Source organism: Plectropomus leopardus, chromosome 7 (assembly GCF_008729295.1).
Source record: "Plectropomus leopardus isolate mb chromosome 7, YSFRI_Pleo_2.0, whole genome shotgun sequence".
Taxonomy (NCBI): domain Eukaryota; kingdom Metazoa; phylum Chordata; class Actinopteri; order Perciformes; family Serranidae; genus Plectropomus; species Plectropomus leopardus.
The window spans coordinates 14,500,067-14,516,481 of NC_056469.1; the positions used below are offsets into that span (position 1 = coordinate 14,500,067).

The window sequence follows — 16,415 nt, forward strand, 5'->3', positions numbered from 1 at the left end:
GCCTCGATTTCTGTAACTACTACAGTAGCCTTGCTTGTTGTTTTGACTGGAGAGAGACAGCACGTGCATGTGTCTGAGACCACAACCCCATGTCTACATAGGAACTACAAGTGTTTTCCCAACTGCTTGTTTTGACTTTAAACAGCCCTTGAGACAGTGTTTGTACTACATCAGTCGACCCATTGTTACTGGACAAGAATGGTATGATGTTTGTTTATTATGAACCAACAGACACACTGATTAAGTCGAGTGGTACAAGATCTGATCTGAAGTCGCACTTCTTAGACAGCTAATTATCACAGTTGTTGCCTGCCTTACTGGCCACTTTACTCTGCAACTGACTGATTAAATGCTTTCATGGTGCTTTCATGGTGAACCTGTCTGACTGACAAAATGACTTTACTGATGCACTTTAAAGATGACTGAGTAACTGGCAGACCACCCGTCTCACTGCAAGACTGAGTGATCTGCTCATGGTGACTTTACAAGTGACTGAATAGCCCAACGGTTTCAACGGTGACTGAGTTACTATGCAGGTGAGTGACTGACTAAACAAGAGTGTCTGCAGGTATCAGAGCAGTTAATTGAAGGCTTAAAGGGACAGTTCAACCCAAAATCAAAGCTAGATATTTTTCCTCTAACCTGTAACACTCTATCATTCTAAATCGTTTTGTTGGGAGTTGCCAAGTGTTGGAGATATCGGCCGTAGAGATGTCTGCCTTCTCCTTAATATAATGGAAATTGATGGCACTCAGCTTGTGGTGCTCAAAGCGCCAAAAAATCACATTAAAAAAAAAAATCAACAGCCATGCCTTTTTCCAGAAATCATGACCCCATTACTCAAGAGAATCCACAGACCTTGTTGTGAGCAGTTTCATGTCGGAACTATTTTCTTTCTCCCGTACCAGGAAGGAGGAAGGAAGGAGGTGTGCATGCACTGCGAACTTATCCAGTGCCACTGAGCTAGCTAATGTTACAGCTCAGCAGAGGAGGACAACATTGATGTTTACATTATTTGCTGTCACAAGCACGAGCCTGTACACAAAAAATAATTCCTACATGAAAGTGCTCACAACGTCTACAGATTATCTTGAGTTACTGGGTCATGAATTCTGGAAAGAGACGTTGCTGTTGAGTTTTTCAAATGCATTTTGGGAAAAGTGCCATCTAGTTCCATTAAATTTGAAAAAAGGCAGATATCTTTATGGCCGGTATCTCCAACACTCTGCAACTCACACTAAAATAATCGGGACTGATAACTAACATTACAATTAAGAGGCAAATTATGTACTTCTGATTTTGGGGTGAACTTTTCCTTTAATAAGACCTTTTACATTCTGCTTCGCGATGTACATTTGGTGTTTGATAAATCTGTAAAATCTCAACTCACTGGTTGGTTGCTGTGTGACTGAGTACCTACTTCACAGGGTTGAACGAACACATGCGTCGACACATGATCAGCCCAATGGCGCGATGCTGCGTGGGTTTCAATAACATGCGCCAGAGAGCAGCAAAGTGCTGCTGCCAATATTCTAAGATGTTAAGGCAGCGTTTTAAGACGCTGGGTGCATCCCAGCCACCTGTCACTTCATTGGTTGCACACTGCAAAGCCAGAAACAGGGTTAAACTCAAAAAATGACTGAACGTTGAGCACTCTGGCTTGGTATGATACTCGATCAGAGCGCCACAATGGTGATGTAGCCTTATTGACTGACTGACTCAGAGGTATAGTGAAGATTGGGCATCACCACAGAACATACCAAACGTCTGCATACAACTGTAGGTCATCAAACATTATGACTTTAAAAATGAGAGATTATCTATAAAAAGGATTACAGTTCCTGCAAACTTCATTTGATTCACTGCTGAGGTACGCATCCTCACATTGAAGTCAAAAGGATCTGACCTAAGCGACAATTTTCCTGTTTAAAGTCCAACGCACTGGTAACAACACAACAAAAAAATGCGTCACTGTCCGTATAATCTGACTGCACTGCATATGTACAAGACCACCCTACAAACAAAATGACACGCTTCATGTTTTAGTCACAGAAAGAAAGCCTCATCTTTGGGTTGATGTTTCTGTCTTGATGACTGCCTCATGGAATGAAATATGTAGGACACAGGTTTGTGCAAATAACCTGTAAGACGATCTGTGTGTGTGTGTGTGTGTGTGTGTGTGTGTGTGTGTGTGTGTGTGTGTGTGTGTGTGTAACACATGTTTGCTCACTGGGGCTAATTCAGTTACTCAGGGGTTCTGTAGTGTAATGCCTTGTAATGACACACAATCTCATTTTGTCCAAGGAGACACATCAATCTTTTGGATTTACTGTGGGGAGCAAAGTCTCTCCTGGTGAGTAAGTAGGAAGAACGGTGGATGGAGAGTGTGTGTGTTTGTGTGTTTGTGTGTGTGTGTGTGTGTGTGTGTGTGTGTGTGTGTGTCGGGCATCTATTTGTGTGTTTGTGTGTTAAGCAGTGGGGAAGAGGGGAAATGGAATAATATGTTCAGACCAGTGGAGCTGAAAACTACCCATACATTGGTTTGATAAACAGCAGGAAAGGCCACCATGGTACATAGCGAGAGGTGTGGGTATGTGTGTGTGTGTGAGTGGGTGGAGGCATGTCTGCATATGATCGTGTGTCGGGAATGAAATAGAAAAAGAAAATGGGAATTCCTTTGTGTGTGTGGGGGTGTGTGTGTGTGTGTGTGCTAAAGTGCAAAATCAAAAGGGATTGTGTGTGTATATTGCGCATCCATGCATTCACGCAATCCTACACACATATGTACGTGATCAGAAACCCTTGTGTAAACACCCTTCACTCCTCTGTAACTCGACTTTTCTGAGGCACATCAGCACATTTTCCCTCTTTTGTTGCTGCTTCACATGATGCATTTTCACCCCGCTCCTCGGGGAGAGAAACAACACAGAAAAGAAAAGATGAGATCATTGACCAGTGATCAACAAAATGAAAACGCATTCAAGTAGAGCAGTGCAACGTGGCTTGTGTATTTGCTTTTAAGATGAGGGGAGAGATAAGTACAAATCATCCGCAGTGAATATCACATGAACCCCGGTGGCGGTGATATTATTGTCAAAAAGGGAGTCTCAAGCTGGAGCTGACATAGACGCTTCGGTTGTTGGATAAAGTTTGCGTGTCGGAGAAAGAGGGGAAAAAAGAGAGACTCCTCGTATGTCTCTTTGTGGCAACTCAAGGGGAAAGTGGCTCCTCATTCTCACAGGCCTTATTCACTTCCACACTGTAATTGCTAGAGATATTCAAATTACAAAAGAGCACATAGGCCTGATTCAATTTGCTTTTAACTTGGCTAATGACTTCCCATCTCCTCACGTTTTTCCCTGTGTCTCAGTACCGTGCTCCCCTTTCTCTTTTATCAGCGACTTTTATCACCAAAAATGCCTCCTCTATTCTTATAGTGGCTCTACTATTCTTTAGCGATAGTCTTTATTATAAAGTGTGAGCCGTGCTGTGTCTTTTTTACCCCACAACGTCACGGCCTCTGGCATCAAAAAACACAATGTGCTGAGTTCTACTGATCTCCAAACAGAAATTGTTGCAAAGAGCGCTAAGAAAAGGATTTGGCAGCGGAGGAAGCTCTGAGGCGTGCTGATTGGAACTGAGGAAGTGAAGCACAACTATCAGGTGCTGAAGACTGTCATTGATGTGCTGAAAAGCATGAAAGAGCACCAGTATGATAACAGTCAATCTAAGAAAAAAAGAGTATTGAACAATGTGTATAAACTGGAAAGTTAACTGGATGTGACAGTAAGGAAATGCGGAAAAAGGATAAGGTGTGGTGAGGAGACTCTGATGTGTATTCTAGAGGAGCTGATGTTTGTAACACCTGCAATAGAAAAAGGATTTTTTTTTCACGTAAATTCGAAAAATACAGCTCCATCGACAGGTCAGTGTGTACTATGCCTCTTTGCTGTTAAGATTTCTTCCAGCTGTGTAAGAAAGTGTCCTTGCAACTTACAGTGCTGGAGAAGAAGCTGTACAAACTCCCACACACTGATGCAACCGTGATGAACTTCACAAGCCAAAAGAACTGTTTCACAAGTTTTCCAGTGATTGTGAACTGCAACAAAGTGTCAGTCTTTGAATCTTTTTTTCCCGTTACACTGTGTTTTCATCTAAAACTGTCCCCTAAAAGTTGGAGATTCAAATAATCAGTTGGGAGCACTTCGTCAACTGAGATTTCTTCAAGACAAACAGTTTTAGTTTTTTTGTTTGTTCTGTTTTGTTTGGGGTTTTTTTTTTTGGTCGGTCCCTGTGCAGTGTATTAGCTATTAGCTTGCTTTTGCTCCTTGCTTTCATGCTACTCGGCGCCCTTTTGCTTGATATCTTCTTTTGTCAAAAAAATGTTGTTGCACATTCACATTGTCAGACATTTGCGTAGTTAGCTTGTTTACTCTATTAGGTGAATGTCACTGAATGTTCAGCTGAGACCTGTTCAAACAAAAATAAAGGAAATAAAGGAATGAAAAGTCAAACATTTGCATTGAATAGCCAAATCCAATCCAACTGACATGAATCTGAGTCGCATAGTAGAGCCCTACTTTTATTATTTTTTTATGAATCTATTTCAGAAAAAAAGCTGTAAGCTGTACTGTAGTTGTGTGTGTGAATGTGATGTGACGGCCAGACCTTGGCATTAATAACACACTTAACTGTACCACTTCTGATGTAAGTGTGTCATTATCCAGCAGTAGATTTAAAGTATATGCACACAAACAAAGCCACATACACAATACAAACACTCAGTTATTCTTATTTTGATGATCAAATACACACAAAAATGACGACCAGCAAGTAACCTTGAGTTACCTGATTTGTTAAAATATGGAAAATTAAATTATTAAAAACAAATCTAATCAACTATATGTACAAAAAGAAAAACTGGCTGTTGTCATACTGAATCTGCTGTCACGCTGTTTCAAAGACTTCTCAAAAGCTGAAAAACATAGTCAAAAAAACCCAACAAAAACACAGCTTTGTCTGACAGCATCCTCACCTCCTCCCTTATTACCTTGGCTGACCCAGGAAGATTACTGCTACAAGCCAAAAGGGAAGGGACTATTTCTTAGTTGTCTATTTTGATGTTTTTTTTAAATGGCACTTTGACCTAAAATCAATAATCCTAAATACCTCACTTCTGTCTGTATGTAGCCTTCTTCTTTAGAATATGGGCATTATTCTGACCCTGCCGGGGTAACATTCGGTCAGGAGTCATGAAATATTATTGTCTCAACCTTTTTTTAAGGTAGTACAGGATTGCTGTGTTTGTGCGTTTACAGCCAAGTCCTAACTTTTGCCCTGCCTTTTCTGAGGCTTATTGTTTTTCCATTCACCTAGACGTCTGTGACCCCAAATTTACTCCTCTCTCAGCTGGCTAAAGCCCTGAGCATTACACCGTGGTCACAATGGTTAACACACATCTATGTAAAGGTCAGCAGCAAGCTTGATAAGACCTATTATTCCACTGTGTCGGCAAGGAGAGAGGATGGAGAAGTTGTGGCAGCCAGACGCAAATCACAGGAAACAAGCAGCTAACACACTGGGGGCCTATCAGCTAACACAAACATATTCAAAATGCTCGCAAACACTCAAGCACACAGACATTTTTTACTCTGTGTCTACCAGCTATGTTTACATTGTGTGTGTGCACGCGTCTGAGTATTTCGCTACGGTGATTATTAGTGATTATAGAAATCAAGGATTTGGCAGGGATAAAGGTCTGAGAGAAATGAGCCACTAACATGTTCAAATCCTTTATGATTGTAGCCAGCCACTAAAATGAATAGAATAGAAAACAACACAAAATATGATTAGAGATTAATACTATGTAGCTTGAGTAAAGCATTCAAAACATTCATGTTTAAAAAGGCATTAAAAATCTTTTGAAAATCCTGACAATGGCATGGTGCAATATTCAACATGGCTTAATGGCCAGATTAAATTAGCTTTCCGTTAAGCAGATAAATATGTTACTATTGGTGTCAGAAGGTGAAAAAACGGGGAACTGAATAGAAGGAGCTGAACAAAGAAAAGAGGATAAAATGCTGTACAGGCTCCAAGGTTATCTTTTATACTCCCTGGATAGGTGAGGCCAGAATCTCAGAGAGGAAAAAATTTCCACTCGTAACAAAAACCAGGACTGTTGAAATGTATTATGTATTAAATCCTTCAATGTTTGCTTTTATTCAAGAGATGGCAGCATCTCTATTTATCGACCTATCCTTAGTCTAACCCTGAAAGCATTTGAAGGAGAATTATGTGCAGAAAGTGGCAAAGGGAAAACATTAACCCAACACAAGCTAAATATTTTTACAGTATCATGAAAATGGCTAAGAAAGAAAACAGTTTAGGAATTATCAATAAAAAATATTTGCATCATGCACAACCACAGATGCTAAACATAACTTTGACAATGTCATAATATTCACACAGGCTTTAAACAGAAGCACAGACTTCTTTAAAGAAAAATTCACCACTGGAAAGATGATCTTTTAATAAACCAGGGTACTTTTGAGATTGGTGCTACATAACCAGGGAAAAAAGAGAAAAAGGGCTGTGGCATTTGCTTTTGCTCAAAAGGTAGAAAACCTACAACAACCACAATGCACAGCTCCGCACTGGACCAGTAAACACTCCCTCTGGTGGGTGACGTCATGCAAACTTGTTCGTTTGACACAATGGCGGCTAATGTCCTATTACAGTGAAAAGGGAAGTTAAAACAGTTTCTGAAACATTTCAGGCAACAAATATGAAACTCAGTAACAGCATCTTGGTTTGTATTTGATCAGAGCATCTTAGATTTACCGTTTGATCAAAGTTTTGACTATGCAGGAGACCGTGAAGCTGTGGCTGGAGCAGCTACGTGACCCGCCCACTAACCACATGACTCGCCTGCCATACCTCTACGACAGTCCACGATCAGCCTCCTTTTCCCTTTGGCCTGGAAGCAGAAGTGCCTGCAAAAGTGTGATGAGTTATTAATAAGCTAACTATTAAGTATTAGGTTAAAAGCAGTTAAGGTGAGGGTTAAGGTAATGGTAAGGGTTACAACCTGTTTGTCATACAGTGAATCACATCTTCCTGTATTATAAAGTGGATTATTTATATGTCTGCCCTCATATTTTTTCCACCACAGTGTTGCATTATAATAAGGCTCATATAACTATCGCAATGGTGGTTCGTCTTGTACTATTGGTGGGCATAATTTGTAGGGGCATGTCAGGTACACTACAAAAAGAACATGTCTGCAGCTATACATGTTTCTAAACTCCACAGCACTAAAATATGTTTCTGAAAACATTTCAGGAGAGAAATAGGGAGCGCATCTTGGTTTATATCTGATCAGAGCTGCCTGGTTTTACAGTTTGAACGGATTTTGGTCTGAGATTGAGAGAGAGGTGTGGGTCTGTCTCTTGACCCACTTCTATATAGCCCTTACGACTCAAAATGCATCATCCAGGGGAGTTTTACTGGGAACACAGATCTAGGTTCTGGTTATATGGAGAGTTTACCACAGTTCATTTATATACACTGGCCATTTTGTTATGATACAGAGCTGGTTCAAAATCAGCGAGGTATCTGAGAGAGATCTCAAAGCACAAGACTCTGTGTCCCTCTGTGTCATGCTATCTACCTGCCTGCCTGGAGGATACGAGTGATGAAGTTGGTTATTGGTTTGGGGTGAGAGCAGAGGATTATTAACACCTGACTTTTAGCACAGTGCAAAAACAATAACAGGGACTATGGCTGCCAAAAATGTGACTAAATAGAGAACAGGGAAGAGATAGATAATGAAATGAAATGAGCTGTAACTGTGGAACAAAAGGTTTGTGTTTTAATGCCTGGAGTCTAATGGCAATGGTTCACACAAACAGGCGCAGCAACAAATACACACACACACAAGTTTAATGAACCATTCTGACTGAGTGGCTATAAATTCTTTGTTTATGACACTGCAGCATCACGATTTAACTTCTTCACAAAGGGGCTTTTACTGTCACTGACAACAAATACACACACATATAGATATACAAAGAGCATGAAGGGACCAATGGTGTAGCCTAGGGCAAAATACACACATAACACGCACCAATTTTCCTAATAGTATCAAGCGTGCTAAAACTGGGACACAAAACAGAGCATTAGAAAGACAGAGAAGTCTTTTTCCAGTCTGAGGTTGTATGAAAAAGGAACTCTGCCCTCAGGCTGATCTGTTTGAAAAAAGGAAGAAACAAACACAAGAAACAACCCCAAACTACACACTGGCGACTGGAACATAAGCCAGTTAAAGAGCACAAGCCTGACATCAGCGGGAGTCAACATCAGGAGCATGAATAGGGTTGAATGCAAAGTGCCTCAACAAATCTTATGTTTAAATTCACCAACAGTGTGTGTATGTCCTCTATTTTTCTCTTTTACTCTTTTTATTCATCAGCTACAGCTCCCCGCACTGCCTCACCGCTCTCACTGACCATTCAACGGCCCCTGCAAAGCCTGTGAAAAAGTTTTACGCTATATAGCTGCAAATCTAAACTTTGGAGGTGTAAAGGTGTACCTCGCTCAAAATCTGTTACCTTTATCAAAAGCTGTTTAAAAGCAATAATTGAAGAGAAACTGCCTAAAAACCTTGGCAGAGATTGATTCTGTTTCATTTTTGTGCCTTTTGTGTCACTTCATCCTCAGGAGCCTGTTAACTTTCCAGATGCAAGGTCCCCTAAGAGGTTAGAGCTATTATGCTGTTTGGACATCTATTCATGATGTTGCACATAAAAAGGTGGTGAAATTATTATTTAAAAATATTTGAGATTGGATTCATTTAAGTATTTTTATGGACCACAACAGATAGACCAAATTATCACAAAATTGATTACATTTAATGAATAGAACTCAAATATGACATAGTCAAAAACAACTGCATGGAAGCTAGTACACACTTGCTGTCATTAGTGCTTTCAAAGTAAACCATAAAATTGAATCTTCAATAAATATCCAATGAAACATCATTCAGCATCTGTCCTTTCCATCTCTACTAGATTTGGGATACTCCTTTTCTGCAAGGAAATTAACGAATCAAACTGAGACCCTCAAAAGCAAACAAATTATTAGTTTATTATTAATTGTTCACAGTTGAAAATGGCAATATCATTTTTTGCGACATGCTGCTTTTGGACTGAACTTTCATAGAACTAATCAGGGCTTCTGCTCATTAATGTGTCAAGTAAAGATGACTCAAAATAACTGTGCTAATGGCCCAGGAGAAACCTGACAACGCCTTTCTAATACAAAGCCAGAGGGCATTTGACGACTTTGCTGGACTACATTGAATTTATTTTCTGATGGGGATAAATGGTCAGCAGGATCTTCTGTGTGGGGGGGATAAAAATAGACGGGGGGGGGGGGGGGGGGGGGATCTAATTTGGGTTTAATAGGTCCAAATGAAATTAATATGCAACTTAATGAAACTAATATTGTGAATCAATTTGAACATGAAATTAAATTTTCATAGGTAGTCCCAGGTGAAACTCTACGCCAGGCTGTTGTGAGGATTTGCACTAATAAAGTGAAGGCGAAGGTACAATAGGTCCATCTGTCGAATGTAGTCTAAAATTACTCTGTGCAGATTAATATGAAATGAGGAAATGGGTTTTATTTAAGAATATGAATGTAAGGATGATCACTAGACAAAAAGTAGGAGAAGGTTTTTTTTTCTGTGTAAAAAGGGAGTTTGGGGTATGTGGCAGATCTCAGGGTATATACACAAACACACACACTCTCTGTGCACAGAAAGAGCAGATCACCTGATATCACCATGTCCTGCACTGACGGCCTTGTTGGGGAAGAATTAGGATGCATTTCCCTAACCACTACTACAAAAGAAATGTGCCCACTTGTGATCGGATCAAAGACAATACAATATACAACAATGCAAGCCACTCTATGAGGCTGTACTGAAGCTAAATGCTCACATCAACACGCTAATTGCTAACAATGACGATGCTGTATACTGTTCAACTTGTTCTCTCATTACATAGTAAGTAAAAATTAAAATTAAAAATATGTTGATACTTAAGGCCCTAGAATTGAATTGGATTCAAAGCTTTTCAAGGACCTGCAAATAACCTGTGGAAGAACTCCACCATCACGACATCAACTTGAAATCAGAAAACAAAGGGATGCCACATGCTCACACAAAAAGACAAACTGGCTACAAACTGGAGACATTAAAGGCCACACACACTTCAAGCTAATGGTTTCAAATGTTCTCGTCTGACGCAGAGGCAGTTTGGAGAACAACTGCAACCGATGTTGAGCGTGTGTGTGTGTGTCTGTGTCAGACAAAGATCTCTCTGTTTCTTCAGCTGACAAATGTCACCAGTGATGTCACTACTACCTCAGCAGAATATTTAAAACAGATAATCTAAAAACAGACCACATAAAGAGCACATTCTCTCCATTTTCCTTCACACACACACACACACACACACACACACACACACACACACACACACACACACACAACACACACACACACACACACACAACACACGAGACAGCTATCAAATTAGTGACACCAGTGACAGACAAAATCACACAAAAGCACACATTAAGCCGGGATTTTCAGTAACACTAGCGTGATTTGCAAGAGATTCACCCAGTCACAACACATTCGTGTAATCCTCCTGCCTCCAAAAAGAGTTCCCGTTAGAAGAGTAAAAACAAAGGGATTTATTTGTAGCCAGCCTGACCCTTCTGAAAAACAACAGTGAGTTCATTTGGATCAGATACATACCCCCTGCTGGAGGGAGGCTGGCAAGGGACTGACATCTGCACACATCCTGACTGGATGGCCCACAGACGCTCACACACATAGAGAGATTCAGAGAGGCAGGTACACTGACTACAGATATCCACTCTGTGATTGTGATTTGATAGCGACCCAGAGGCAACTGAAAGGGATTTACCAACAATAACCAAAATGATACACAGATGCTTAGAGAGAGCCACAAGCATAAGTGTGTCTGCCCCTGTTGTAACTGTTCGTGACAAAACATCAAGAATAAACCAATCATATGACACCAGTGGCCAATTTTAAGCAATGGTTTACAGGGAAGCAGTGAATGAGACTTTGGAAAAAACAGGAAAGTGCTGGCCAACATGATTACCCTGCAGCGGTTGTAGCAAGAGGTTGTATTTTCTTTTGGACACAGAGCTCCCATTTTGCGTTTTAAACATGCCAATCAGAAGTGCTGGGTCATCCGCAAAATAAGAGCTAAACCAGCTGGACTCACAGTTTTTTCTAGTAATATTAGATTTAGTGTAGTCTAAGAAGCTTTAGTCCGGAATAAAGACCAATGAAGATCAAAAACATCGAGAGAAAACTCAACTGGAGGAAAGCACTAACAGGATGGAGTTGATGCGTCTTGGAATTAAGGCTGGGAGTACGGTAAGTCTGGAAAATGATCATGACACAATGTTATTAAACATGTAAGGCAGACAAAAATGTCACACGAAAGCTAGATTTTTGCTTATGATAGACTTCCAGGAATGTTTGCAATCCATGTTTTTTTAGCTCATTTTTAAACTGAGATTTTTCAATACTGCCTCAAAGAAAATCCCTCATTTGCTATCTTTACACTGAAATAAACAACGCCAGCATAATGTTCCAGCATCTCTGAGTTCCAGAAGCAACAGAGGTGTGACATGAAATGCAACAAAGAGGATGTCCAGTGCAGGGTTCACACGGACTTTACAAACTGAAATTCAAGCGTTTTCATGTACTTTTTAAGGCGTGTGTTTTTTTTTCTCGTTCAAAGCAACTAATTAATTTTCTGCCTGATATCAGGAAAAAAGGAGTGCACATCATGAAGAAAGGAAAAATCATCTTCAAAACAGAATAAACTGTAGTGATGCAGCTTTTAATTTCAGTTAACCCCAGCAAAACAATTACATCAGAGCACCGCTAAAGAGAGGGGAAAAGCCTGCTTACTGAGTTATGTTAATTTTAGCCATTGCAACATACTCAGGCCTACTGGTTTTGCTGGGGTTTTCAGAGTGGAGCAAAGTAAAGAAAAACTACAACATCAGGCGGAACATCATCAGGGCGAGGAAGAAAGAAAAGGGAGAGCGCACTGCTAAACAGTGACACGTGAGAATTAAAAAAAAAGGAAAAGATAAGCAACTTCTGACTCTAAACTATTTCATTATAATGGCTCGATGGACGAAGCGTCCAAAATATAAGACAGCGTTATGTGGTTCACTTGAATTTCAAGCACATTTAAGCACTTTGTCAAAAAGGGGGCTATTTCCAAGGGTTTCCAATACTTGATTTCTTTTCCCCAAAATTCAAGCATCTTCCGCGAACCCTGCTAGTGGGGGTGTCCTGCCGGGCCCCATTTAACAAAGATTCGGCCCTGTTACTTCCTCCACAGCACCAAGGCCCCCAAAATTCTGTAATCATATGTTTATACAAATCAGCGAGGCAGAATAACAGCGCAACATTTCTGTCTTGAACAGGCTTTTGATGACAAATGTTCCCCAATAACAAGCACAAAATGGAAATGTATGACATTTATTGCAACAATGTGAAGTATGGTGATGTTGTCAACACACAGCATCATAATGTATCCACTGCATCATCTAGCACAACCAAAATAATCATAAAAATGTCTACTCTGGCAATTACGCCATTATAAATCATAGGTGAGGACCTGAGAACAGGTCACAGCCTTCTTGTTCGTGGGTCACTGTGTAACATGGACCAGGATGTTGCTGTAATTAGCCCTGAGGGTTCACAAACACTGATGGAAATTCCTGTTAAATGTTGAAACCCCCTCACTGACTATAACAAATGCACATGCAACATTCCTAAATCGAGAGATAATGTATTGTTGAACGTGTGATGTCTATAACTTTGAGGTGGTGATTAGCAGCAGCTGAGGCTTGTTTTCTTGACAGCTAGCTGAAAAGCTAAAGGGCTTGACCAAATAAGAACAAAAGAGTATTTATCTAAACCCAGAAAGCTGTGGTCTCATGTAACACCAGCACGATGTCTACAAGTTATTTACTTTCTCGCCTTGTGAGTCGGGCCATTAGTATACAGACATTGAAGACGTGCAGGAGAATGATTGATGGATTATCATCAGTGGAGGCCCAGCACAGTGGAATTAGTCTGTCGTAACCCGTTTTAACTAGCCCGCTGAGAATTCAGCACATGGGTTAGTGGGGACACACAGATCTGTAAACAACATGAAATTAGCTCATAAAAATGTGGGTGTACATGTGTGAGTGTGAGTGTCTGTGCTTGCACATCTGCACACATAGTAGTGGTCAAGTTTCTCTACATACCCACCTATCCATCCATCTATAATGTTGATCTACAATATTTATCTACACTATAAAAACTGCTGTCTTGGCTTAACGGTTTGGAGTAAAGTATAACTCAATGCTAGTGACATAATGGGCAGAAACACATAGAGTTGTAACAGGATGATACATAACATCACAGTATGGTTTATGGTGCGAAAAAAATGAAAATGATGAAAATGGTGATAAAGGAAGGGTCTATCTATATAGCTGGGCTTGCTTTTTCTGTTTTTCATTATAGAAGCCAAAATGAAGCTGAGACAAAAGGCTGTGCACCTGTTGGGTTTCTGATGCATTTATGTTTTAACAACAACATAACAATAACACTATATGTACATGCACATACAATCACACTTCCACACACACACACACCCCAAGCAAACCATGTGAAACTGATAAAATTAGAAGCACAGGGGCGCTCTGTTTAATTGGTAGTGCAAAGAAAGAGAGAGAAAGAGAGCACACACACACACGCACTATATACCGTACTGGCGGTTGTGTTCACTGTTTGTGTGTCTGTATCCTACCCGGTGTTAATGGAGATGATTTCAATGAGAGGGTTTTTCCTGATTTTGGGCAGGTCCAGTCTAGCTCCTCCAAGCCTCCGGCCTCCATCTTTCTTCTGACCCAACAGTCGGACTGAGTGGCCTGAAACAACAAATGTCACAATCCTTTTGTAAGGTGAAAACATTTTTCCCTGTAGTTTATTTATTGTGTATGTGACAAACCTATATGTGGACTATTGTGTGTCCTGTGACACATGTTAAAAATGAACACTAAATATATCAGTTTTCCTGAAAGATAAATGAATTTCTCTGCTCTGCAGAGCAAACAGCTAGAAGAAATAGTTAACACTGTTCATGAGCATACAAATAAAGAAGGATGGTGAGACCAGAAAAACAGTTTAGTCTAGATAGTTATATCACTGCACACACACGCAAAAAAAAAAAAAGATATGAAGACAACCTCTTCCCACAAACACAACTAGCGAATCCCTCCTGAGTGGAAAATGTAGGGATAACAAGTATTCACTTGTTTAGAAGAGAGTAAAACAAATACATTTAAGTTGTATTGAAACATTCATTTAAACAACGATTCGGACATTTTCTTTTGCTTCAGTCACTGTGTTTTCTTTCAGGATTTCATTGTATTGCAGCTAAGCAGGAGCTGAGTGCGGCCAGTCTTGATATGCCCAATGCAAAGTGGCACTATCAACACTATTTTAGGTTGCAAGGAGTTAGAGAAAAAAGCAAATGTTTTATGGGTGAATAAGATTTACATTTTTTTTAAGTCCGTAAATAGTGTTACTCCCCAGAAGATTTTGCAGTGTGGCATGGTGCATTGCCCCGATGGAGTACCACTGCCATCAAAGAGTGCCACTGCCACTCTGCAGTGGTGTTTAGGGGTGGTTGTGTGTGTCAAGTGGCATCTACATGAACAACAGAATTCAATGTTTCCCTGCAGAACATTGGATTGTACCAAGATAATCAATGTTATTCACTAAACCTGTCAGTGGTTTAAACGTTTCAGCTGATTGGTGTATAATACCTGAGAGTTAATTTGTCAGTTTATTTCAAACAATAGTGTCAATTGCAGTTTCTTAAGTTTCATGCTTCTGCCATCAGAGTTGCAGTTTCTCATTTCTCCAGTTATACTCATAGGTCAAAGTGTCTGTGGAGAACCACACATTCTCCTATCAAGCCTGTTTTTAAAACCAAAGTTAGCTCAGAAAATGGCAAACAACCTCTTTTGTGCTTACACAAAATATATAAGTGTTTCCCCTGGACACAGGCACATGCAGAGCAGCTTGGATTTGGTCAAAGGAGACATACATAACAGGCGAACCTTTAGTATCAGGTGAATTTTAAATCAACTGAAAACACTAAGTGGGAAGTAGGGAGAAAATGTGATATTTTTGCTAAAGTAAACACGATAGTTAATACACAAGGTAAGACGGGAAGAAACAATCAGATCTTTAAGCAACTGCACATTGCAACAACTCTAAAACTTGTATCACTTAGTAAATAACACACTGTGTTACAGAAGCAAATGAAAACCCAAAGCAGAGTCAAATAGTTAATAGCTAGTGATGTCCAGCATTTGACGTGCAAAAATGGGATGCAATGGTCTCTCCTCTCCAACCATCTAACAAGCTACCGGATAGAGGCTGTGTGAGATGGAGGCGCTGAGGGATGGAATTGTCTTCCTGTTTTCATCCGCTTTACATGGGTCTCCTGGGAGGGTGGGCTCAGGGCAGGAACCATAGCTATCAATTGGTAGATAAAAATGACAATCTGCCCCAGAGGAGGACAAAGAGCCAATCGGTGAGGCGTGACTGGTCGTAATATCCCAGTACAAGTGAGCAAATTAGAAAACTTCCCTTGTGGAACAGCTGGGACTTAAAGCACGGTCAGCCATGCTTTCTGTTGGCTAGCTATCCGTGTCTCCACCTTTAGTTATACGACACAGATTTAAAATTCATGCTTGCTCTTATATTCTTCCCTCTGTAATCTGCTCGATCACTTCATCTATACATTAATTCTTACTTTCACATCTGAGTTTCACTTTCCACTTGCTTACGGCTGCTTTAAACATTTGGTGAAAAGTTCACTCAACAAAAGTATTTTACGGGTGAGACGAAAGTCAAAGGAACATTAATGACATAACATTACTGAAAGACGTATACTAGATGAAAAGGTCTATAAACACTTTTTCTTCTTGACTGTAAGGCTGAAAGCTAAAACGCTTTCAACTGCATTTCCTTTTAAAAAGCATTAGAAATTAGCTGCCTTTTGTTTGAACCTTGAGTATACTGATCACTTTATCAAAATAAAGCACTGAATGAAAAAATATCATGAAAACATCGAATAGTCTTTTTCAGAACTAAATACAACACCAAATAATAAGGGCATGTGAACCTAATCTGTCTGCTGTGAAAATAACAATGCTGCACAATCTAACAAGTGCTGTATCAATCACTCTGAAAAAAAAAAATGAAATAACATTACACTAAT

At 40.0% G+C, this 16,415-nt stretch overlaps 1 protein-coding gene across 1 annotated transcript in view; it reads right to left on the reverse strand.

The window, feature by feature from the left end:
* The window catches only part of cdkal1 (CDK5 regulatory subunit associated protein 1-like 1), a 270,459-nt gene that overhangs the window by 162,041 nt on the left and 92,003 nt on the right, over positions 1-16,415 (reverse strand). The window contains exon 7 of the mRNA XM_042489706.1: positions 13,929-14,049. Coding sequence (XP_042345640.1) covers positions 13,929-14,049 — 121 coding nt within the window. The remainder of the gene's footprint in view (positions 1-13,928; positions 14,050-16,415) is intronic.